The sequence below is a fragment of the Spinacia oleracea genome, chromosome 4, assembly GCF_020520425.1.
Source record: "Spinacia oleracea cultivar Varoflay chromosome 4, BTI_SOV_V1, whole genome shotgun sequence".
Classification (NCBI taxonomy): domain Eukaryota; kingdom Viridiplantae; phylum Streptophyta; class Magnoliopsida; order Caryophyllales; family Amaranthaceae; genus Spinacia; species Spinacia oleracea.
This window is the reverse complement of record NC_079490.1, coordinates 96,943,309-96,970,059: the sequence shown is the minus strand read 5'-3', so window position 1 is coordinate 96,970,059 and position 26,751 is coordinate 96,943,309. Positions and strand designations below refer to the sequence as shown.

At 38.8% G+C, this 26,751-nt stretch overlaps 1 protein-coding gene across 1 annotated transcript; it reads left to right on the top strand.

The window, feature by feature from the left end:
• Positions 1 to 16,820: 16,820 nt before the first annotated feature.
• On the top strand, positions 16,821 to 26,542 carry LOC110789999 (tyrosine-protein phosphatase RLPH2). Its single transcript, XM_021994728.2, has 4 exons — positions 16,821 to 17,449; positions 25,517 to 25,584; positions 25,825 to 26,004; positions 26,094 to 26,542. The coding sequence occupies exons 1-4, from the start codon at positions 16,921 to 16,923 to the stop codon at positions 26,256 to 26,258; spliced, it is 942 nt and encodes a 313-aa protein (XP_021850420.1). The 5' UTR covers positions 16,821 to 16,920; the 3' UTR covers positions 26,259 to 26,542.
• The last annotated feature ends 209 nt before the right edge of the window (positions 26,543 to 26,751 follow it).

Below are 26,751 nucleotides of genomic sequence, written 5' to 3'. Positions count from 1 at the left end.
GAGCATAAGTCTTCCTTGATGTTGGAGTTCGCAAATCACAAATTATTTCATATCTCAACTTACGCTCATATTCACTCTCAATAGCAGGCCACTTCTCTTCAAATATACTCAGTAACTCTGTAGCCATGATATGAATATCCTGCCCTGGAGGATTATAGGTCAGGGCATTATGAAAAGGAAGTCTTATATCCTCAGCAAAATCCCTAGGAGTTTTGTACCTATTCTTGGTCAACCTAGCCTTTACTGTACCCAAATCCATTGGATGCTTTATAATATCAAAATAGTCATGGAGACCAAGCCTCGTAACATCCACAGGTTGATTAAACAACCACCCGTGTTTGTGGTTCATTATCTTCTGAAGCAAACTGCTACATTTGCTAAATAATATCTTATCAATCCTGAATCCATTATCCTTACAGACCCATATATTAGTAAGATTATATTCCATATATAATCACACCCTTACAGACCCACACAATGTCCCATACAAGCACATGTTACCTCTGCCCGTGCACACATGCTTAGTCAAACAACTGATGGTTGTTTCTGCTTCCCCTGCAAGCCTCACACATATACACACCCATTAAGCTTCTTGCCGTCATAGTATCTTGTATAAACATAGGCATGCCTCTGCCAGTCTTGTACACATACCACACACGCTCACTCACCAACCAGAAAACATGAACCTATAGACTTTGTGTTATGACTAAACTCAAAGGTTCTACGCATATTGATCATCCAACAACTTAACTAGTACGAATATTCTATACCAATCTACACACGTGACTATTAATTATGAAATTGAAACAAAATAAATTACAGATAGATTAATACTCCGTTATTCATTCACATTAACAAAAGTTATCACAATTTCTTTCACAGATAATCAAACTATTGGAAAGAGTAATTGAATTGTAATTACCAATTATCCTTCACATCTACCTAAATAGAGAAATTAATTGAAATATAGTTGAGAAATTTTGAAATTGCAACGTAAAAAATCGTGATTCAAAGGAATATAAAAAAGGATGATAGAGTAAAAATCGGTACTTGTAGCAAGAGTGTCAACTGGTCGTGTCGCCGATGTGGTGGTGCTGGTGCCGCTATCATGGCCTGTTGCCATTGTCGCTGAGTCGCCTAATCCTTGCAAGACAACAACAGTCTGATTAAGACTAAGGTTTCCAAAAACTATCAATGATAAATTGGTAACCACCGCCATAACTGGAGTTTGAGAGGAGAGAAAATTGAAAGAATTTTAGGGGTTTTGAGGTATGACCTAGGTTTTGGAATCGACTGCAATCAGAAGCTAAGGTTGAGCATTAACAACGACTTCTTTTTGAGAAAATGCGGTTCAATTTTTTATTTTAAATTAATAAATGACCCGCGCTTAAATTTGAGCAAAATTTTATTTTAACGATAACTTTATTTGGTTGGTCGTTATTCATTTGTCGTTGTAGGTGTCATTTCTAGTAGTGTGCACTGAGGGTGATATATGACCAAATGATGAACCCCCATGATTATATCTCCACGTGGTTCAAGGTTGATGCATACAAGCTCACCTATGCAGAACACATTCATCCCATGGCAGATCCAACTCAGTGGCCTGACTTTGGCCTTCCTACCATTCAGCCTCCAATCATCAAAAGACCAACTTGCAGACTTGCTAAGAAGAGAAAGAGAGGGGCAAATGAACCCAAAAACGGGAAGAGGAATACCAATGTCAAATGTGGAAAGTGCAAAGAGTTTGGTCACAACTCAAGAACATGCAAGAGTGGAGGAACAAATGCCACTGGACCAAGCACTTCAAATAGGGGTGCAGCATGAGCAAGTACATCAAAGGGAGCACCAAACATAAGGAAGAGGTCAAAGACAAATGCTTAGTCACCTCAGAACATTTTTTTTGTGAATTGTAGTGCACAAAGTTAAACTAACTTAGTCAATTCAGTTTAGTCAGAATCAGTTTTTGGAAACAATTGTGTAGTTTCTGTGGTGTTTGTCCACTTAGAGATCATTTTTTCGAAACAGTGAAATGCTTAGAACACCTGTTGTTTTGCAGTTTCAGTGGTCTTTATCCACTTAGAGATCAGTTTATGTAAACCTAATATGCTTGAACAAGTATTTATGGAACAAAGTCTCTCTTTATTTCATGAAATTTGTTACAACTTTACTTCATTGCTATCCAAATCAGAAATGCAAACATTAATACATCAAATTTTATTGCAAAATTGATATGTTGTTTCTGTTGTTTGATCTTCTTCTTCAATAGCTTCAACTCTTCATGCATTCCCCTTCTTTCTTCTTGCATTCCCCCGTTTTCATCATCTCTGCTTCCCTTGCTCTGAACTTCATCAATTTTCTGCTCAAGAAAACCTTTGCACCACTTGAAATTGTCACAAGTATCACACTTATAGTAAAGCTTTTGCGGATTTTTGTCGTTTTCGAGCTTCTAATGGAAAATCTTCTCCCGCACGAGCAATTTTTTTATTTGGAACTCTAATATATGCTAAATTTGGGATGGAAGAAGATTCGTTTTTTGAATGAGAGCTCATGGCTAATTAGGAGAGGGGAAAGTATGCAAGTGAGGTGAACACTAGTAGATTTATAGGCAGCAAGAACATAACGGCTATATTTTGCTCCCTAGGTGTAAAAACTAGCCGTTAAATTCAAATTCCTGCACTTTGGGTATCGGGTGCAACTTAGTTTCAAAATAGGTGTATATTGTGCAATACGTTTATAAATAGGGCTATACTGTGAATTATAAACACGACTTAATGGAGGACTAACGGAAGGTTGGTTTAGGGGTATTTGGTGCAAACTTGGAAAAAAATAGGGGTATATTATGTGATTCGAAAGATGCAAGGGTATTTGGTGTGTTTTTGCAAACCTCGGGGGCATTTCATGAAAAAACTGTAAATTAAATTAAGTGGCTTTTTAACCTCTTAGTCAAAATATGAAATATTAAGTCAATCTTTTGTCTGTCCGCTTTTATTAAGTCAGTCTTTTGATTATTTTTTAACACGTTAATCTTTTAATAATATTAGTTTTTGTTACGTTTAAAAAAAGAATTACCTGCTACATCAAGTTAATTGCTGACTTGTCTTACATATAACAAAACGAGAACTTTTAGTAGAGGTTTGTTGAGATAAACTAAGTATATTACATAACCAAGTCCATTAAATAACTAAGTCTATTACACAAATAAGTTCAATTACAACTAATTAATAGCAATAACAAAAGCATCTTGATCAAACTTGGCTTGATTGAGTGACCAGAACCCTTCCGCTATTCTACCACTTGCCTACACAAAAAACACAAATGTCAGATGCAAACAAAACATATCAGGGCATAATTATGTTCTAAGCATTAATGAAAAGCTTACCTTTGTTATTGGAGTTCCATCTTCCGTGATAAACACACCGACTCCACCTGGAATTACCTGAAAAAAAAATGTTAAGTTAGTGTCCTAGATGATTATGTTGAATGTAAAATTAACTTAAAATAAAGACAACATACCTGAGTAGAGCCTCGACCCCTCCCCTTTTCCCTTCCCCTTCCCTTTCCCCTACCCCTTCCCCCACCCCAGAAGCTTCAATCTAACTTACACCTTGGTTAGTTGAAGATCTTCCCCTTCTAGTGCCTCCCCCGTTGCTCCTCAGCTACCCAAAATCATACCCCCACCTCTTCCACACTGAGTGGGATGTGCAGTAATAGTGAAGTCCTCTAGAGTGGGCCTTCCCCAAAATCATCTGAGGTGTAAGTGGGCCTTCCCCAAAATCATCTGAGGTGTAAGTGTGGATGCAATCTGACTTTGAGGTGTTGCAATGCTCTTCTTTGACCTCCCCCTAGCCTTCTTAGGAGTTGGTTCTGTCACCTCACCCCCGCTCTGACCATTAGGGCATTTTCTTTTGTTAGGCCCCTTCACCTTGCACAAGCTGCAAGTCATCTCTATCCCTTGTCTTCTCAAAGTCTCAGGTTTCTTTTCATCCTCAAATGGATCTCTTACTTTGTTCTTTCTTGGCCTATATGACTCCAACGTCTCCGTTGCTTCCTATAAATTTAATCAACAACAATTGAGGGACGATTACTGCTTCCAGATCGTTGAGAGCTGGACGGCCTAGTATAATGTTAAAAGAGGTGAGACTTGACACAATTATAAATCTGATGGCGCCTTCTTTAGTTATTGGAGGTGTGCCAATTGAGACAGGGAGCAAGATAGAGCCGACGGGACGGATGACACTTCCCCCGAAGCTTACGAGTGGTTTGTGCACTTCCTCTATAATCCTCGGGTCGTGCTGTAACTTTTGTAGGCATTGTAGACTAATTATATCAGGCGAGCTTCCTGTGCCTACTAGTTGTTAAGTTATGATACATATGACATTACATAGATCATGCGGAAACAACCATTAACCGAGGACAACATATTATTTACACATAATCATATAGCATAATTTAGATGCATACTCTTTGTTGCGTGCCCTCCCTAGCTGCGCCCGAACCGAACAAGAACAAGTCTTTAGGACTCCAAGTGTCGTCCCTCCGTAGATAGTCCACAGCACGTCCGGATCCGCCTTAAGATTGACCAACTAGAATCGCCCTTAAGGTACTATTATTTTCGGCACTTTATAGGCAAATGTGTGACTGAATTTTTCTCTCAAAAACTCATTTTGAATACTTTTAAACTTGTTATAAATTGTGAACCCAGGCCACATATTTATAGGGGTATGGAAAGGGAATTGGAATCCTATTCAGATACAAATTAATTAAACCTAGAATTCTACAAGAACTCTAATTTAATTAATTTATCAATTAGAATTAGGAATTTAATCATTAACCGAACTCTGCATGTTTTAGGAAACGTGCACGAACACAAACACTTGCACACACACGCACGGCAGCCACGATGGGCTCCCATGCGTGCGCGCGAGCAGCAGCCCACGCAGCGACCGCGCGCGCTGCGCGCTGCGCGTGCTTGCGCGCGCTGTGCGTGCTGCGCGCGCTGTGCGCGCTGCGCAGCCTGCTGGGCCTGGCCTTGCGCTGGGCCTGGCGTGGCTGTTTGTGCGGCGCGCTTGGCTTGTTGGGCGATGGCCTGGCTTCGTGCTGGGCCTCGTCCGGCAGGCCTCGTCCGATGCTTATTCGTACGATGCGCTTCCGATTAATTTTTCCGATTCCGGAATTCATTTCCGATACGAACAATATTTAATATTTCCGATTCCGGAATTAATTTCCGTTTCAAACAAATATTTAATATTTCCGTTTCCGGAATTATTTTCCGTTTCCGGAATTATTTCCGATTCTGACAATATTTCCGTTTCCGGCAATATTTCCGATTCTGGCAATATTTCCATTTCCGATAATATTTTCCGATACGTACCATGTTTCCGTTTCCGGCAACATCTACGACTTGGATAATATTTATATTTCCGATACGATCCATATTTCCGTTTCCGGCAATATCATCGTTTCCGGAGTATTCATTTCTTGCCTGTGACGATCTCAGCTCCCACTGAAACCAAGATCCGTCGATTCCGAATATTCATAGATAGAGTATTTAATGCCATTAAATACTTGATCCGTTTACGTACTATTTGTGTGACCCTACGGGTTCAGTCAAGAGTAAGCTGTGGATTAATATCATTAATTCCACTTGAACTGAAGCGGCCTCTAGCTAGGCATTCAGCTCACTTGATCTCACTGAATTATTAACTTGTTAATTAATACTGAACCGCATTTATTAGACTTAACATAGAATGCATACTTGGACCAAGGGCATTATTTCCTTCAGTCTCCCACTTGTCCTTAGGGACAAGTGTGCATTTCCTAATTCTTTGTCGCTCGATGCTTGCTCTTGAACATAAGGTAAGAGTTGTCATCCTTATTACGTCCAGAGGTGTTCCTCGGTTTCAGAGTTCAACTGATCAAATAAACAGATAATCATAGCCTATGATTCATCCGAGCACGGCCATGCATTTCACAGTTTCTAGCTCTCCGAGTGGCCTTGTACAACTTTTAAGCATCTCATCCCGATTTATGGGAGGACAATCCCAATCTTGCGATCTTGAGATTAGACTTCGTTTGATAGGTGATTACCTGAGCGTTGCCTTTATAGCCTCCTTTTACGGTGCGACGGTTTGGTCAACGTCAAAGCAACCAGTTCTCAAACAAGTAATCTCAAATCACTCAGGTATTGAGGATTTAGTGTCTAATAATTTAATGAAATTTACTTATGACAGACTTTCATCTCTTACAGTAAAGTTTCATAGGTCTTGTCCGATACTAGTCTTCCCAAAGTAAGTATCTATGCAAATGATTATAACATTGCCATGTCCACATAGTTCAAGAAACAGAACTACTAGTCATCTTGCATTCTAATCGTCTAACGTTTTCTATGCGTCCAATTTTATAGAAAACTCCGACTAGGGACCATTTTCAACCTTTGACATTCAAGTTCACTTGATAGACATTTCATAGTCACAGGACTGGTCCTGACAGTCTATCTTGAATATATCGTCAAGTTGAAGGGACTCATCATTTAATAAACCACAAATTAAATGGAAAAATGAATTCATTTCATTTATTGTGAATGATTAACCAATAATGTTTTACAAAGATTTAAACTCTAAAACTTTAAAACATTAAACAGAGACATCAAAGCCATTCTCCAATATGCTTGATTCCCATAGCTGCAGTGTGCGAGTTGTGCTTCGCCTGCGGCAGAGGTTTAGTTAATGGATCTGATATGTTGTCATCAGTTCCAATTTTGCTTATCTCGACTTCTTTTCTTTCAACGAACTCTCGTAGAAGGTGAAATCTACGAAGTACATGCTTGACTCTCTGGTGGTGTCTAGGCTCTTTTGCCTGTGCAATAGCTCCGTTATTATCACAATACAGGGCTATTGGTCCTTTAATGGAGGGGACTACACCAAGTTCTCCTATGAACTTCCTTAGCCATATAGCTTCCTTTGCTGCTTCATGTGCAGCAATGTACTCCGCTTCAGTTGTAGAATCCGCAATGGTGCTTTGCTTAGCACTTTTCCAGCTTACTGCTCCTCCGTTGAGGCAGAAGACAAACCCAGACTGTGATCTGAAATCATCTTTGTCGGTTTGGAAACTTGCGTCCGTATAGCCTTTAACAATTAATTCATCATCTCCACCATAGACCAGGAAGTCATCTTTGTGCCTTTTCAGGTACTTCAGAATGTTCTTGGCAGCAGTCCAATGCGCCTCTCCTGGGTCTGACTGGTATCTGCTCGTAGCACTGAGTGCGTACGCAACATCTGGGCGTGTACATATCATAGCATACATTATTGAACCAATCAATGATGCATATGGAATCCCATTCATTCGTCTACGCTCATCAAGTGTTTTTGGGCACTGAGTCTTGCTTAGAGTCATTCCATGAGACATGGGTAGGTAGCCTCGCTTGGAGTCCGCCATCTTGAACCTATCAAGCACCTTATTGATATAAGTGCTTTGACTAAGTCCAATCATCTTTTTAGATCTATCTCTGTAAATCTTGATGCCCAATATGTACTGTGCTTCTCCTAGATCCTTCATCGAAAAACATTTCCCAAGCCAAATCTTGACAGAGTTCAACATAGGAATGTCATTTCCGATAAGCAATATGTCGTCGACATATAATACTAGGAAAGCAATTTTGCTCCCACTGACCTTCTTGTATACACAAGATTCGTCCGCGTTCTTGATGAAACCAAAGTCACTGACTGCTTCATCAAAACGTATATTCCAGCTCCTGGATGCCTGCTTCAATCCGTAGATTGACTTTTTTAGCTTGCATACCTTTTTAGCATTCTTTGGATCCTCAAAACCTTCAAGCTATGTCATAAACACAGTTTCTGTTAAAACGCCGTTTAAGAAAGCAGTTTTGACATCCATCTGCCATATTTCGTAATAGTAATATGCAGCGATTGCTAACAATATTCGAATAGACTTTAGCATTGCAACTGGTGAAAAGGTTTCATCATAATCCACACCGTGGACTTGCCTGTAACCTTTTGCAACCAATCTAGCTTTGAAAACTTCAAGTTTCCCATCCTTGTCCTTTTTCAGTTTGAAAACCCATTTGCTTCCAATGGCTTGGTAGCCATCTGGCAAATCGACCAAATCCCATACTTGGTTTTCAGACATGGAGTCTAATTCAGATTGCATGGCTTCTTGCCATTGCTTGGAGCTAGGGCTCGTCATAGCTTGCTTGTAAGTCGCAGGTTCATCACTTTCAAGTAATAGAACGTCATAGCTCTCGTTCGTCAAAATACCTAAGTACCTCTCCGGTTGAGATCTATATCTTTGCGATCTACGCGGGGTAACATTTCTAGATTGACCATGATTCTCACCAGATTCTTCTAAAGATCTCTGAGTTTCATCCTGAATGTCATCTTGATCATTCTCTAGAGTTTGTTGTTCGACTCGAATTTCTTCGAGGTCTACTTTTCTCCCACTTGTCATTTTGGAAATGTGATCCTTCTCCAAAAAGACACCATCTCGAGCAACAAACACTTTGTTCTCAGATGTATTGTAGAAGTAATACCCCTTTGTTTCCTTTGGATAGCCCACAAGGATACATTTGTCAGATTTTGGATGAAGTTTGTCTGAAATTAATCGTTTGACGTATACTTCACATCCCCAAATCTTAAGAAAAGACACATTTGGAGGCTTTCCAAACCATAATTCGTATGGAGTCTTTTCGACAGCTTTAGACGGAGCTCTATTTATAGTGAGTGCAGCTGTATTTAGTGCATGTCCCCAAAATTCTAATGGAAGTTCGGCCTGACCCATCATTGACCTGACCATGTCTAGCAAGGTTCTGTTCCTCCGTTCTGACACACCGTTCCATTGTGGTGTTCCAGGAGGAGTCAATTCTGATAGAATTCCACATTCTTTCAGATGGTCATCAAATTCATAGCTCAGATATTCACCGCCTCTATCAGACCGCAGTGCCTTAATCTTCTTGCCTAATTGATTCTCTACTTCACTCTGAAATTCCTTGAATTTGTCAAAGGATTCAGACTTATGCTTCATTAGGTAGACATAACCATACCTACTGAAGTCATCAGTGAAAGTGATAAAGTAGCTGAAACCACCTCTAGCATTTGTACTCATTGGTCCACATACATCTGTATGGATTAAACCCAATAGTTCATTTGCTCTTTCTCCAACTTTAGAGAAAGGTTGCTTTGTCATTTTGCCAAGTAAACATGATTCGCATTTACCATAATCCTCTAAGTCAAATGGCTCTAGAATTCCTTCCTTTTGAAGTCTTTCTAAGCGTTTCAAGTTTATATGGCCTAATCGACAATGCCACAGATAGGTGAGATCTGAATCATTCTTTTTGGCCTTTTTGGTATTTATGTTATATACTTGTTTGTCGTGATCTAATAAATAAAGTCCATTGACTAATCTAGCAGATCCATAAAACATCTCTTTAAAATAAAACGAACAACTATTGTCTTTTATTAAAAAAGAAAATCCCTTTGCATCTAAGCAAGAAACTGAAATGATGTTTTTAGTAAGACTTGGAACATGGAAACATTCTTCCAGTTCCAAAACTAGCCCGGAGGGCAACGACAAATAGTAAGTTCCTACAGCTAATGCAGCAATCCGTGCTCCATTTCCCACTCGTAGGTCGACTTCACCCTTGCTTAACTTTCTACTTCTTCTTAGTCCCTGTGGATTGGAACATAAGTGTGAGCCACAACCTGTATCTAATACCCAAGAAGTTGAATTAGCAAGTATACAGTCTATAACGAAAATACCTGAAGATGGAACGACTGTTCCGTTCTTCTGATCTTCCTTTAGCTTCAAGCAATCTCTCTTCCAATGCCCCTTCTTCTTGCAGTAGAAGCATTCGGATTCAGAAGTGGGTTGACTGACCTTCCTCTTTGCAGATTTGGCGCCAGTTTGCTTAGTTGGGCTGGCCTTGTTGCCACCTTTCTTAGCATTCCTCTTCTTTCCAGATTTCTTGAACTTGCCCCCACGCACCATAAGCACATCCTGCTTATCACTTTTGAGCGTCTTTTCAGCGGTCTTCAGCATACCGTGAAGCTCAGTGAGCGTTTTGTCCAGACTATTCATACTGTAGTTCAGTTTGAACTGATCATACCCGCTATGAAGAGAATGGAGGATGGTGTCTATAGCCATTTCCTGAGAAAATTGCTGATCCAGCCGACTCATATTCTCAATGAGTCCAATCATTTTGAGAACATGTGGACTTACGGGCTCGCCTTTCTTAAGCTTGGTCTCAAGAATTTGCCTATGAGTCTCGAATCTTTCGACTCGAGCCAGATCTTGGAACATGTTCTTCAACTCACTGATGATTGTGAAAGCATCTGAGTTGATGAACGTTTTCTGCAGATCCGCACTCATGGTGGCGAGCATTAGACATTTCACATCCTTGTTGGCATCAATCCAACGATTGAGGGCTGCCTGAGTGACCCCGTCGCCTGCAGCTTCGGGCATCGCCTCATCCAGGACATACTCCTTTTCTTCCTGCATAAGAACTATTTGCAAGTTCCTTTGCCAGTCAAGGAAGTTTTTCCCGTTCAACTTCTCCTTTTCGAGAATTGATCGAATGTTGAATGAATTGTTGTTTGCCATATTAAAAACTACAATTGAAAAGAATAAACAAATAAATAACCATTCACAGTTTCTCTTAATAAACTTAAATTCTAGCATACATGCATAATTCAATGTTTATTAAGCATTTTATTCAAATTATGTGTTCCGGCAGGTGCGAATAAAATGATTCCAAGATCCTAAAATCATTGAAGAACTAAGCACAGTTTGTCGACTTAATCCTAGAACATCTTAGGTAAGCAAAAGCCTTTTGCTAATAGTCTAGAAACTATTCTTGGTTGATAGGTACGTCTAAGAACTTATTAGGTAAACCTATCTGTTTGCCACGACATAAAAGGACTCCTTACTTATATCGTTGAGTTTCACCAAAACTAACATGTACTCACAATTATTTGTGTACCTTGCCCCTTTAGGACCAATAAGTAACACCTCGCTGAGCGAAAACTATTACTAGATTGATGTAAAGGATATCCAAGCAAGTGTATATTTTGGCATGGCACCTTTTAACTCAATTTTTAAGTTTGGAACTTAAGGCTCTTACTATGTTGGTTAGATTTTAAGTGAACTAAAATCCTTAATCATGCAACATAATCAAGCTTTTGATCTCATGCATTTTAAGACATATTTAAAAGCAATAAATAACTTAAAACATGCATAAGATATTTGTGATCTAGTATGGCCCGACTTCATCTTGAAGCTTTGACTTCAAAGTCCGTCTTGAAAATCTCCGTGGGAGGCACCATTTTCTTCAAATAGGATAAGCTATAACTAATTACAACTATTTGATGGTACGCAGACCATATTTGAATTGAAAAATAACTTTGGTACTTTAGACCAATTACATTCAAATTAATGGTACGCAGACCATATTTTCTATCCTATTTGGGCCATACTAGTCACTTCATAACCTGCAAAACAGTACATATACAATATATACCATTCACCCATTCATTATCATGAATGGCCCACATAGCTGGTTAGTAAAACACATTATGCATCACGTAAACATTTGCAGCAATTAATCAAGGGCACCAATAATCTACCAATTATTCAGTCCTTATTAATTCTAATCAAGTTGTTTTAACCTTAAGGATTTGTAGACCTAATCAAGAGGTTATGACTAAAAAGCGCTCCCACTTAAACCAATAAATTTATATGCTTTACTAATTTTAAACATAAAAATGTATTTCTAGTCCAACCGGAAACATACAAATTTAATTAAAATTTAAAGCTCATATCAATTTATAATTGAATCCAAAAGTTTAATTTAATTTCAGTCGTATTTAAATTAATTCATGATTTTAATTTTAGTAAAATAATTAGAATAAATAACATTTATTATAATTACAATATTCAAAATTAAAATCCAAGAAAATAATTTAAATTATTAATTTTAAAATTAATTAAAATTACGTGAACTGAAATTTTCAAATTAAACATTCAAAACGATCTAATCGTAACGCAAACACCCTACGCATTGCACGCCCATGGGCCGCACGCACACAACCATTGCTGGCCATGTGCGCGCAGCCCATGCGCTCGTCGCATAGCTGCTGCATCCCCATCGCAAGCCTCCGCACGCATTGGTGCTCGCTGCGCGCGCCAGCGCTCATCGCACGCAAGCTATCGCTCGCAGTGCGCGCGCGAGCCATCGCTCGCTGGGCGCGCGACATCGCTCGCTGTGCGCGCGAGCCATCGCTCGCTGGGCGCGCGACATCGCTCGCTGGGCGGGCGACATCGCTCGCTGTGCGCGCGAGTAATGCTGGGCGCAGCGCTCGTGGCACGCGAGCTTGCGCTCGCTGCGCGCGAGGCTGCGCGCTCTTGTGCGAGGCAGCGCGCGTTGTGGCGCAGCTCACTTGCTGCCCACACGCGACTGCCTTGGCTCGCCCTTCGCCCATGCCCATTCGTTCATTGCTCGTGGCACACGACACAAGGCAGGGCTGCTGCCTTGTGCTCGTGCACTACGCCCTTGCTCATTGCATTCGTGCCGCACGGGCGACGAGCTCCCTTGCTCGTCGTCGCATGCCCGCATTATACAACACCCCTTAAGGGTAACACGAAGCGTCCATTGCTTCGTGCGTGCAAGTTTTATGAACGAATCGCATAAAAATTTAAAATTTATATTTAAAATTAATGACAAATTAATAAATAATATTAATTTCATAATTTTAGGGCGAAAAATCGAAAATTTATTATCCAATTGATTTCCGATTGTTATGGATTCAAGTCTAGGTCATAAAAATTTAAAATTTATCATAAATTTACAATTTTTATGGTGGTTTTTAATCATAGGTTTCTAATTAAATTACAATTAATTATGAAAATCAAATTAATTCTAAATTATTCTAATTTTCAACAAATTAATCATAATTACAAATTAGATTGCATAATTAACAAGACTAGGCATTCAAACTTGTTAAACATATGCAGTAGGTCAATCAAAAATTCAAGATTTATCAACAAGAATCGCAAATATTTAATTTAACATCTTAAATTTACGAAATTTTGCATTCGAAAAACTAAAACCTTCGAAAAGTCATAGTTAGGCTTCGAATTTGAGAATTCTGGGTTCGGCAGAAAAATACTATTTTTATCAAAATTTTAGAATGCCTTTTACATGCGGAATTGACACAAAAATCACTCAATTCGGATGAGTAACGAAGAAACTGCCGAAAAACTGCGTACGTATAATTAAATAAACGCAATTTGCAATTAATTAACAATTACGAAAATTAATCACCCCTTTTAATTCTTGCAAATTTGTAATATTTAACCATGTTCATGCAATTTAGATTATGAAAATAATAAGGGGCTCTGATACCACTGTTAGGTTATGATACATATGACATTACATAGATCATGCGGAAACAACCATTAACCCAGGACAACATATTATTTACACATAATCATATAGCATAATTTAGATGCATACTCTTTGTTGCGTGCCCTCCCTAGCTGCGCCCGAACCGAACAAGAACAAGTCTTTAGGACTCCAAGTGTCGTCCCTCCGTAGATAGTCCACAGCACGTCCGGATCCGCCTTAAGATTGACCAACTAGAATCGCCCTTAAGGTACTATTATTTTCGGCACTTTATAGGCAAATGTGTGACTGAATTTTTCTCTCAAAAACTCATTTTGAATACTTTTAAACTTGTTATAAATTGTGAACCCAGGCCACATATTTATAGGGGTATGGAAAGTGAATTGGAATCCTATTCAGATACAAATTAATTAAACCTAGAATTCTACAAGAACTCTAATTTAATTAATTTATCAATTAGAATTAGGAATTTAATCATTAACCGAACTCTGCATGTTTTATGAAACGTGCACGAACACAAACACTTGCACACACACGCACGACAGCCACGATGGGCTCCCATGCGTGCGCGCGAGCAGCAGCCCACGCAGCGACCGCGCGCGCTGCGCGCTGCGCGTGCTTGCGCGCGCTGTGCGCGCTGCGCAGCCTGCTGGGCCTGGCCTTGCGCTGGGCCTGGCGTGGTTGTTTGTGCGGCGCGCTTGGCTTGCTGGGCGATGGCCTGGCTTCGTGCTGGGCCTCGTCCGGCATGCCTCGTCCGATGCTTATTCGTACGATGCGCTTCCGATTAATTTTTCCGATTCCGGAATTCATTTCCGATACGAACAATATTTAATATTTCCGATTCCGGAATTAATTTCCGTTTCGAACAAATATTTAATATTTCCGTTTCCGGAATTATTTTCCGATTCCGGTAATATTTCCGATTCTGACAATATTTCCGTTTCCGGCAATATTTCCGATTCTGGCAATATTTCTATTTCCGATAATATTTTCCGATACGTACCATGTTTCCGTTTCCGGCAACATCTACGACTTGGATAATATTTATATTTCCGATACGATCCATATTTCCGTTTCCGGCAATATCATCGTTTCCGGAGTATTCATTTCTTGCCTGTGACGATCTCAGCTCCCGCTGAAACCAAGATCCGTCGATTCCGAATATTCATAGATAGAGTATTTAATGCCATTAAATACTTGATCCGTTTACGTACTATTTGTGTGACCCTACGGGTTCAGTCAAGAGTAAGCTGTGGATTAATATCATTAATTCCACTTGAACTGAAGCGGCCTCTAGCTAGGCATTCAGCTCACTTGATCTCACTGAATTATTAACTTGTTAATTAATACTGAACCGCATTTATTAGACTTAACATAGAATGCATACTTGGACCAAGGGCATTATTTCCTTCACTAGTACCTTTTTTACCTTGAGGTTGGCCACCTTGATCTCTAGGACCAAAGGGTCATCGTCATATGGTGCGGCGGACCTACGATAGTCGGCCTCCGAGCTTTCCACATGGGGCATGCTTGCTCGTCCATGGTGGGAGTGAGACGTATTAAATTGCCGCCCTTTGCTGGTAGGTCTCCTGCCGCCAACCCTCCAGATATTACAACTACAAATCCTTCATCTGATGGACTGTCATCCTCGTCAGGCGAGGGTACCTGCGACGTCAACCCCTTTGAATACTGTCTTCATTTGCCGAACAGAGGTATCTCTGCAGGTATCCCTTAGCTGCATAGCCGTGTAGAATACTCCTCAGCCTCCGGCAATCTTGAATGTCATGCCCTGCCTCTTTATGAAAGGTGCAAAATGAAGTTGGAACCTGGTTTCCCCTAGCCGACCCTTTCGGGGACAACCGTCCTATCCCCAAATTTGGTCCCTCTTTTAGGAGAATGTCTTCGAGACTGGCGTTGTAAACGAACAAGCTTTACTCTGATGGCCGCCTTCGCCTTGCACAGGTTTTGATGTCTCTACCGGTTTCCCTGCGAGGAGGTTATGGCTTAGGCTTTCTCGAAGCCGGCACGACTTGTTCGCGAAGCAACGACTCTGGTTCCTGGGGGTGTACACGGGCTGTGTTGAGTTCTTCCTTCGTCTTGGACATTCTTCTCTCACGTGGTAGCTCGATGTCTTCGATGGACGAGCCTCCTGAGATTGGTCGCGACCGTGCACTTTCTGCTTTCCTTTTTGCATGGCCGTGCTGTGGCGTTTCTGCACTGGGGCAGTTTCACTGAAGGATTTTGTAATTTTCCTTTTTAGGACGTGCTGAAACCGTGCTTGCCACCCGTGTGCGATGTCTTGATGGAGGCCATGCAACATGCGCTGAAGGGATCTCGCAAAGGCCGGTTGATTTGATGTCGCGTCAAGAGGTTCTTCGTCTTCTCCTTTTGGAGATGAAGTCTCTATGCTGGTAGCAGGCCGCCTTCCTCCTGCATCTTTCTCAGATTGCAGTTCCGCCATGATACTATACCTCCCCACAGACGGCGCCAAATGTTGTGGGATCTTTTGTGGTGATGACGTGTCACGCGTTCCTCGGAGGTATCAAGTATGCGCTGGCACGATCTTCCTGCAACCTGCAAAACAAGAATATTCCCGTAGGAATATTTCCTCCGATACCTAAGTAAGTATTGGCTAGAGAGAGAAGTAATATGTAGAGAGAAGGCAGAGCAAAGATAGTTTAAGTTAGGTGGGAATGAATTGAATGCCCTTTACCTTGGGATCTGAACTATTTATAGGTCTAGGGTTCATGGGAATTGGTCCCGAAACCCTAGCTATTTGATTAGATGACCTCACAGATAAAGACATGTGTCCTTATCTGATCTGTTTTGGAGTAAAAGGGCTAATGGATGCCTTTTTCGGATTTATGTGTGAGCCTAGGCTCATTTGGGCCTCTTAGGCCTAAATGGTGAACTAAAAGGTATGCATCCAGTTTGTTGGCCTTTTCTGTAGAGGCAAACTCAAGTGGGTCATGGGCTTCCCGAGGAGAGGTCCATGGTGGATTTCATAAAGGCCACATCATTAAGAATGGAAATATTAGTAATTTAAATTTTTACAAAATATTTTTAGGATTTTTTTTATCTACAGAATCTCATTTAAAATGACAATTAATAATATTTTTCATGATTCATGTTTTTTTTAAATAAGACAGAGTGAATTTAGAGTAATAATAATTTAAATTAATTTTTAATGTATAAGAGAGGCAAACCAGATAGTGACATTTCTCTATATTAATTTTCTCTCTTTTAGTATAATATATAGAATATATAAATATAAATTCACCTCACTTTTCTAAAAGTGAGTGTCGGTAAATGTATACTTTAAGGCCCTATTTGGTTCATTATTAGTAAATGAAAGGAAGAGAAAAGAAAGGGAGGAAAAAGAAAGGAAAAGAAGGTAAGAGAAAGAGATTTTATTAAACGCCTAATAAAATATTGAGAGATTAATTTCTGAAACCCAAAAATGACCCAATATGGTTGAGCAATGAACATTATTTGCATCCATTGAAAAAATGAGTGATCAAAACCCAAGCTCAGAAGGAGAGAGACTAGTAATCTGTATAGGTGACATCCATGGATACTACTCAAAACTCGAAAACCTTTGGTCAAATCTCCAATCCCAAACAAACCCATCTCAATTCAACAACGCCACAATCATTTTCTTGGGAGATTATTGCGATAGAGGTCCTGACACCAGAAGGGTAATCGATTTCCTGCTTTCTCTCTCCTCAAAATACCCAAATCAGAAGCACGTGTTCCTCGCCGGCAACCATGATTTCGCCTTTGCGGCGTTCGTCGGAGCTCTTCCGCCTCCGCCAGACGGGTCGGAGTTCAGGGAGGGGTGGAGCGAGTATGCGCAGAGCGAGGAGAGAGAAGGGTGGTATGATGGTGATGGGTTTAAGAGTATGCATTTGCAAGGGAGGAGGTGGGCTGGTTTGATTAAGGTTAAGTTTAATACGGTTAAGGGAATTGATTATAAAGGTTCTATTTATGATGCTGCGCCTACTTTTGAATCTTATGGAGTTTCTCATGGGTCTGCTGGTATCATTTTTATTTGTTGTGCTTTAATTTTATTTTTTGTGCTTTAATTTAGTTTAATTATTAAATTTGTTGGTTGATTTTGAAGTTTTACTTAGAACTCTATGAACGTGTGGCTTGAAATGGCCCCAAGTAATGCATCTCTACCGCATCCTTTGGCTATAAGGATTAAGAGGCTCTAATTAATAATTTAACTAGTGTGTGGCTCGGGCGTTGCTCCGGGTTTTACTTTCAGTGGGGTTTACTTTTTGTAAAAATGTGCCCATTTTTAAAGATTGTATTTTACATTTATATGGGAAAATATAACATAAATTGTAGTTAGTTAAGATGGTGGAAAGTGAAACTTTAATCCATGAGGTTTGATGTTTGATCCTTGCTACGTGATTTTTTTTGGTTGTCAATAACATGTCACGATGCATATTAGTGATGACGTGGAGTAATAAGGAGGAGGCATACGTGACACATATACGTTTTCATAAACGCCTTTTAATATATTAGTATAGATACGAAGTACTTTCTTTTTTTAATAACCCGCTAAACTACCTTCTCTCCCCGCTCCCAGTCAGTCCGGCGGCAAGAGACATTTTTATGAGTCTGAATGACCTAATTGTAAGACTTGTATTGAATCAGCAAAAGAAGACTTGAAGCTTGTGTAAGTGGCCTATCTCATTTCTTTCATTGAGCGCGGACTGGGGCATTTAATTTTTACAATAACCTTCCTCCCTCCCAAACCTCCCGTTCCCACCAAACCTGTTGCTGTTTGTTAGGGGGATTTCTTTAGCTACTTTTAGGAAAGTACTTCCTTTGCTTTTGAGTTTGCTTAAATTTTCTAGAAGGCCTTTTGTGTTTTAGCCATTCGATAGATAGGTGCACCAGGGTAAATTAGGTGGTAAGAAGGGCATCATGTGTAGGGGCCTGGGAAATCCCATGTGAAGAGGCCAATGTAACTTATGGTATGGAGGCAAGTATTATATCCTGCGTGGAGCGACTTTTCTGAAGAACTAAGGTGTTTTGTAGTCTTCACTAATAGTGGTTAAGTGTTGTGTTCCAACTCTTCCAATAGTTTGAAGGTCACAGTTCACCATGTTCCTATGGTCTGGGAATCAGATATGTGCAGTTAGGTTAGTTGTAGATAAGGAGGTGGACATTAACAAGGGGCTTATGTTCAAATCTTCCACCTAGTTTGGGAGCTAATGGCACAAATGTTAAAAATGGTGGGATGACTAGTGAGAATTGCAATAGAGGTTCACTGTCTGAAGTTTCTTTCTACTCCTTTGAGGTCGAACCTTGATTTTGAATAGGATTTCCCCCTAGGCATACCTGGGTGCGTGCTTTTTTTTGAGCTTTTTGACCGTGACATGATCGTGTGCCCTCTCTATTTGGGATCATTTTTCCAAAGATAATTTTCCATTACCAAACATTCCTCATATTAGTAGCGTACAACAGTTTCGTGGGTGTCTTTGGGTCTAATTGCATCATCAGATAATAGATTCTCGAGATTCCTTTCAATATGTGGAAGTGATGATGAAAATCTAGTTTGTTAAGAATAACTGGGCATTGGAGTTCAAGAGCATTAAAATTTCAGTTTCTGAACTATGTATATCAACTACTCCGTACTTGTTATTTATGCAGCTATAAATTTTCTTTTGGAGTTGTTATTTATGCATCTATAACTTTGCGTTTGAGTTGGGGGGTGGGGGTTTTGTAGCGATAACTTGTCTGTATTAAAAAATTCAAAACAATTTACATCATTGAGTACATTGCTTATATTGAATCTGGAATCTGGAGGTTTATTGATTTTACTTTTTATAACCTTTGAAGTTGAAAATAAACTACTGAAAATTGACTAAAAACTAAAAACTAAAAACTAAAAATAATGTTGAAAGAAAAAAGATACACTAAGAATATGTATACACATTACTGTAAAGTGTCTTATTTTAATAGATAAAATTTGATTTACATTAATGCTTAATTTACATGATCCGGGACACACATGGATCTGGAAAAATTGGAGTCTTCGTCCATAAATGTTTGTAGGTTGGCCCTATAATGACCTTGTTTTCTTTTCGTATCAAAAAAGTAAATTAATAGAATGCTAAATTGAGTTGGTAGTCTAATATGAAAGTAACTGTTGTTGCAAAACTTAGTTCTTGGTTGGTTGACATCCTGAAACATGGGAAGTAGAAATTCCTCGGAAGGGAAAAAGCGTGGAGCTGTTTGGTTGGCAAAAAATATGGGAAGTTTTCATTGCCTAGGAAGTTCAGCTTCACATAAAAGGTAGAAGTTTCTTACCTAGGTGATCTAAGGTAAGTGGACAGATTTAGGGGAACTTCCAATAGAAATTTTAAAATTTATAAAGCTCAACCAAACAACATTTTGCATTTCCTAGGAAGAAATGAAATACATTGGATACAAGTTCGTAGGAAATATTGTTAGGAAATAATGCATATTTCCTTATGAATCAAATTATTAGGAATAACAATAAAATTTAAAATAACACACACAAATAAATTGATTATCCGACAAGTGTTATTATCTCTATATATGCTACAAAACTTTTACTAAAAAGATAAATAATACACAAGTAACACTTATTGTAACTCACAATCCATACGCACTCTAATTAAAGCTTTTCTCTCTTCTGCTTTTTGTTTTTTGTTTTTTTTTTTGTTTTTTTTTTTGGATGATTATTACAAATAATAACCACGTTTATATAGTTTTTAGTCTGCTAAAGATAGGTTGTTTAATTTATAGCAAACTATTTCATTCCTAACAAATTTTAGATAATGCATGCGTGCATTCTAAAAATTTCCTAAGGATTACATCGCTTCCTATTTTCTGTTATTTTAACAAAAATAATAAGTACTTGTTAATTATCCAATAATCTCTAACTTGAAGACTGATTTTAATTTGTCTTCACACCTTACTCCATGCAGAGAAATTTTTTCGTATGTTACTCATGCATGCCAACTAAAGTTGAACACAACTTCAGTTTGTGTATAGTCACCGTCTTTGTTAACATATATGACGAATTCTTAGTTCCTTGAATTTTCTTCAATGTTAACACTTCATCTTCTAGTAGGGATCGGATAAAATGATATCGAAGCCCAATGTGCTTTGTTCCAGAATGGAATGCTGAATTCTTTGCCAAGTGTATCGCACTCTGACTATCACTGTGCAATACATTATTGTCTTGCTTGAACCCCAACTTGAAGCCATATCTTCTCTTTACTGGGTTCAGTTACTGCTACATATTCAACCTTTGTAGTGGATAAAGCAACAATCTTCTATAACTGCGACATCCAACTAACCGTTGTATTCCAAACTGTGAATATATAGCTGGTGGTGCTTTTTCTATGGCTGACTTCACCTCCAAAGTCTGCATCAACGTAACCTTGTAATTTTAATTCACCTTTACCAAAGTACAAACACTTCTTTGTGGTACCTCGTAGATACCTCAAATCCATTTCACTGCTTCCCAATGAACCCTTCCTAACAACTCCCACTGCATGTCCAATCCCAATGGCTGAGGCATAAGGAACCTTAGCCATATAATCTTTATCTTCCTCCATCTGAGGACACTGATCCTTGGATAACCGAAAGTGACTTGCCAAGGGTGTACTAACTGGCTTGAAGTAACTCATATTGAATCTCTGTAAAACACGTTTGATGTACTCTGATTGAGATAATTGCAAAGTCCTCGTATGCTTATCTCTTGTAATTTGCATTCCAAGAATCTTCTTTGCTGGACCTAAGTCCTTCATGTCAAACTCCTTTGACAAATGCTGCTTCAACCTTTTAACATCATCCATATTTGGACCTGCTACTAACATATCATCGACATAAGTAGTAAGATGATATAACTGGACTGCTATCTTTTAAGGTAGCAACAATGATCAGCGTTGCACTTCTGGAAATCTTCCTTGTGCATAAAGCTATCAAATTTTTTATACCACTGTCTCGGGGCTTGTTTTAGGCCATATAAACTTTTCTTAAGTTTACACACCATATTTTATTTCCTACTTTCTAAGAAACCTTCTGGTTGATCCATATATATCTCTTCATTCAGATCTCCATGAAGAAATGCAGTCTTCACATCTAATCGCTCAAGATGAAGATCTTCAATGGCAACAATTCTCAACACTCTCAACACTGTTCTGATGGTATTGAGTTATTGTAGTCAACTCCTTCTTTCTGTTGGAATCCTTTGACTACTAATCGAGCATTGTATCTCATGGAACCATCATGCTCCTTTTTCACTCGATATACCCATTTATCGTGAAGGGCTTTCTTATCTATGTTCCCATGTTTGGTTTGAGATCAAAGATTGCATCTCATCTTTGGCAAGCTCCCACTTGCTAACATCACCGGTGTGACATGCTTCATTGTAGCATTCAAGCTCTCCCTCATCAGTCAATAATAGGTAATTCATATATTTTCTGTTTGGCACATGTGGACGAGTAGCCCTCCTCAATACTGGTGTCGGACTAGAAGGTTGTGGCATGTTGGACTGTGGCATAGTGATTTGTCCAATGGATTCCTCTTGTTATGGTTCCCTTACAAAATCTTCATCAACAAACATTGGCCCACTCTGTACTGAGTCGCTGACGTCAGTTTTGTGTCTATCCTTTCCTTGTACATAACTCTTTCATTGAAAATCACACTCTAGTACGGTTTACATTTTTGTTTTCATCATTCCAGATGCGGTATCCAAACTCATCCCCACCATAGTCAATGAAAGTACATTTCTTAGATTTAGCATCAAGCTTATTCCCGCCTTGATCACTAATATACACATATGCTACACAGCCGAATACCTTTAAGTGAGATAAATTTATCTCTTTTCCACTCCATACTTCTTCTGGTATTTTGTATTTTGTATTCTAACAGAGTTGATGGTCCTTGGTTGATCAAGTAAGCTTCTTTGTTGACTGCTTCTGCCAGAATTGCTTCGCTATACGAATGCTTCTTTTTCTGTCAACGTTCGGATCATACGCTTAGCTACAACATTGTGTTGAGGCGTACCAGGTATGGTTCTCTCCATCCTTATTCCATGATCATAGCAAAACTTCCTGAACTTCTTCATATTCATCATCATTTTCAGTTCTAAACTTTTTAATCTTCAGACTTGTCGTATTTTCAACCATAGCTTTCCATCTCTTGAAAGCTTCAAACACTTTGGATTTTTTTGTTTTATAAAGTAACCTCATACCTTCCGTGAATGATCATCAATAAAAGTCACAAAATAGTGCTTTCCTCCGATGGATGAAGTAAACTGTTGGTCCCCAAACATCGGAGTGAACAAGCTCCAACTTTTACTTCTTTGAGGTTCTACCACTAGTCTGAAAGCTTACCCTCTTCTGCTTTCCAAGTATGCATTCCTCGAACATGTTTATTTCAATAGACTGTAACTCTGGAGTTTTTCCTTTCTAATGCATAGACTTCATCCCCTTCTCACTCATGTGGCAAAGTCTTTGGTGCCACAATTTAGAATTTTCATTTCCTGTTGCAACCGCAGTTGAAACAGTCATGTAAACAGTGGTACTCTTCCAATTACCATGCGCAACTGTCATTGCACCTTTTGTAACCTTCCAATTATCACCGTGGAAGTTTGTAGTGTAGCCTTCGCTAGCCAACTGCCCGACTGAGATCAAGTTATTTCTTAGATCGGGAATATGTCTACATCTTTCACCTCTCAAACTGACCCGCTTAACCTAATCTTCACTAGACCTTTACCAACAATATCACAATGTTGATCATTACCAAAGTATACTTTCCCAAGGTTTCCAGGGACATACCTCTCGAAGAAATCTTTTTTCGAAGTAGCGTGTAATGATGCTCCAGAGTGTAACACAGTAACACCCAAGACTCTTCCTTGCTCTCCAGATAGCATATCAATGCATTATCACCTTTTAAGGTAGAAGTAATATTTGCTTCTGCCTTCACTTCTTGATTTTTCGGTGCGCTCTTGCACTGATTTTTGTAGTGCCCGGTCTTCCCACAATTCCAACACTTTCAATCTCCAATTTCTAGATTTATCACGATACCTTGATCTTCCATGTCATTCCTTCTCTTGACTCTGTATGCAATACTGAAGAGGTTGATGATTCACCCGACTCGTATAGGTAATCTTCGATCTGCATCTTCCAAAACCTGAAATCTGCACCATCGAATTTCTCGAGTTTTACCTTTCCTTCATCTACAACCATTGCTCCCACTCAAATCTGACTTCTTTGGATCGTATTTTACGATTCGTCTATGGATACGTACAGAATTTACCAACTTGGCTATGATACCAGTTGTTAGGAAATAATGCGACTTTCCTTATGAATCAGATTAGTAGGAATAACAATAATATTTAAAATAACACACAAATAAATTGATTAATCGACAAGTGTTATTATCTCTAAGTACGCTGTAAAACTTTTACTGAAAAGATAAATAATACACAAGTGTTCACTACACTTATTGTAACTCACAATCCATACGCACCTCAATTACACCCAAGAATTTTTCTCACCAAATTCTCTTAAAGCTTCTCTCTCTTCTTTTTTTTGTCTTTTTTGTTTTTGTCTTTATCATTACAAATAATAACCTACGTTTATATAGTTTTTAGTTTGCTAAAGATAGGTTGTTAAATTTATAGCAAACCATTTTCTTCCTAGCAAATTTTAGACAATGTATGCGTGCATTCTAAAAATTTCCTAAGGATTACATTGCTTCCTTTTTTTCTTTAACTAAAATACTAAGTGGTTGTTAGGTATCCAACAAATATTACTTCGATGTTCAACCAAACAACCACTGAAATGTCTAATGGTGTGTTTGGAAACTGTCATTTCATTTGAAATGATGGAATTGGCCCAAATATATTGTTTGGTAAATAAAAGATTTGGATTTGGCCCAAATCCAACCCTAGGAAAAATAAGTCCAGCATTTGTCATTTGAAATTCATCTTTAATAGCTGTCATTTGAAATCCAAAAAACAAGGTTGATTTCCTTTCTCTTCTCTGCTACCCCGAATTCTCCAAACCCCATTGATAACCTTCTTCCTGTTTGTGTCATCGTCGTAATGAAGGCGCTCGATCGGAAACGTCGCTTGAAAAAGTTGATCAGGTGATGGAGGAGATGGATTCCGATGGCGATGGAAACGACGATGGCTTCATCAACCTCGAGGAAATCGTCGATTTCTATTCTCGCAAAGTTGAAGGAGATGAGTCTGGATCGTAGGAATATTAAAAGGAAGACAATTTCAGACTCATACTTGCCATACTCCGGTAACAAATCTTCCGGCGGTGGCGGCAGCGTGGAGGTGAGCCGTAACGGCTTCTTCAACTCCCTAGTTTAATTGTTCGGTTTGTAATTAATTCGTATGCTGATTTTCAATTAAATCATATCCCTTTTGGTATCCAAAAGTAGCAATATTATTTGTTGATCACTTCTGGTTAATTGTTGTTGATCATTTTTGGTTAATTGTTATGGGAAAAACGATTACATTCATTTATTTACATTTTCTTTGTATTTTACAATTAATTTTCCAATTTCTAGGTCCATATGAGAACCTTATCAAATTTTAATTATTATTGGAGTATACTCTGTAACTGTTGTGGGATTTTTTTGGCAGTATAATTGTAGATTTAACTTTTCATATTTCCTTTATAAGTTGAAATAAACAGTTCAAAGAAAAAGCAGGAATTGAAATACTACTTACTTCCCAAACACTATGGTGGAATTGAAATTCCGGAATTCAAATTACTAGTGGTCGCCAAACACTTAATTTGGAATTCAATTTCGGAATTTCAAATTTCACATTTGAAATCAAGTATTTCAAATGAATTCCAAGTAACCAAACACTACCTAAAAGTATTTCAACTGCGTTTTACATGTTTTATACAGGGATCAGTATTCAGTATTCACTCGAATAATCTGTTATGATTTTTATTGTTGCATCGTGGCTTATATGTTTAAGTTTCAATAACTTTGTAGTGTGAGGTACTGAGGTCCTCATTTCAGACTGGTTTTTGCAATTACGTAACTTCGGAATCTATGGTTTTGACTGGTCTCTCTATGCAGATTTGATGAAAGCAGTGCCTGATGACCACAAGAAGTTTCTGGCTGATTTGGTTTGGGTACATGAAGAGGTGAGGCCTGAATCTTCTGCATATCCGTATTATCATTTTTCAAGACGGGCTTAATGTGTAGCATTAAGAAAACTTTGAGGGGTTTTCTATATGTTCACTGTTGAGGGAGAATTAGAACCATCCATCTCCCTTACCTTCCCAGACTTCTGATGGGATGTGCTCACTATGGTCTCTGTGATTTTTTTACTGTTGTTGGTTTCAGCCGAAATTTTCAAGAATCTAAATTTAAGTTTTCTCCAGGACAATATTTCTTTGGAGACTGCGGAAGGGCTCAAGAAGTGTAGGCTGATAGCAGTACATGGTGGACTTCAACAAGGAAAACCTGTCGACGAGCAGCTGAAGCTCCTGAAAGCAAAGGACACATCTATATCAAAGGTTGAATGTCTAAGTGGGAGGAAAAGTGTTTGGGATATTCCAGAGGTAATTGTGAAAGGTTGACATTTTCTTTTTTCTCTTTCTCTGATGTATTTGGCACATATTTACTGTATACCTGTATCACTTTTCTTCAGGAATTAAAAGAATATTCAACCATTGTGGTAAGCGGTCACCATGGAAAGCTTCATATTGATGGCCTGAGGCTGATAATTGACGAAGGTGGTGGCTATGAGCACATGCCGGTGGCTGCCATGATCCTGCCATCCATGAAACTTGTCCGTGACATTGATTGTGCATGAGCACGATCAAAGATTTTTTCCTTTGCCACCATTGGTTCAATTTTATGATGAGATAGTCTTTCATTATCTCTTGTTCATGTCCTTTTACTTTTTTTTTTTACTTGAGAGCTCAATTATTCCATTCCACCTTATATTGAATCTGTTTATGTAATGTCCTAAAACAAAACCTAAACACCTAACGTAATTCATATGAGTGTTGGTTTACTAACACCCAGGGATTAACTAAAATTTACTTATGTAATCGATGGATTAATAACCAGTGGAAAGAGAAAATTTTATCTTCATTTATATTTTTGAGTTTTAGTTAATAGGTTATGAATAATTATTTGGCCCTATTATTTGAATCAGGTTATTTCACAAATCGTTGGTCAACTAACAATAAGGCCCTGTTTAGTTCACCTTATTTTAGGAACTTGTTATTTATTTAAGATTTAATCAGATTAGATCAGAAAAAATAAGTTCAGATCAAATCAGAAAAAATAAGTTCTGATCA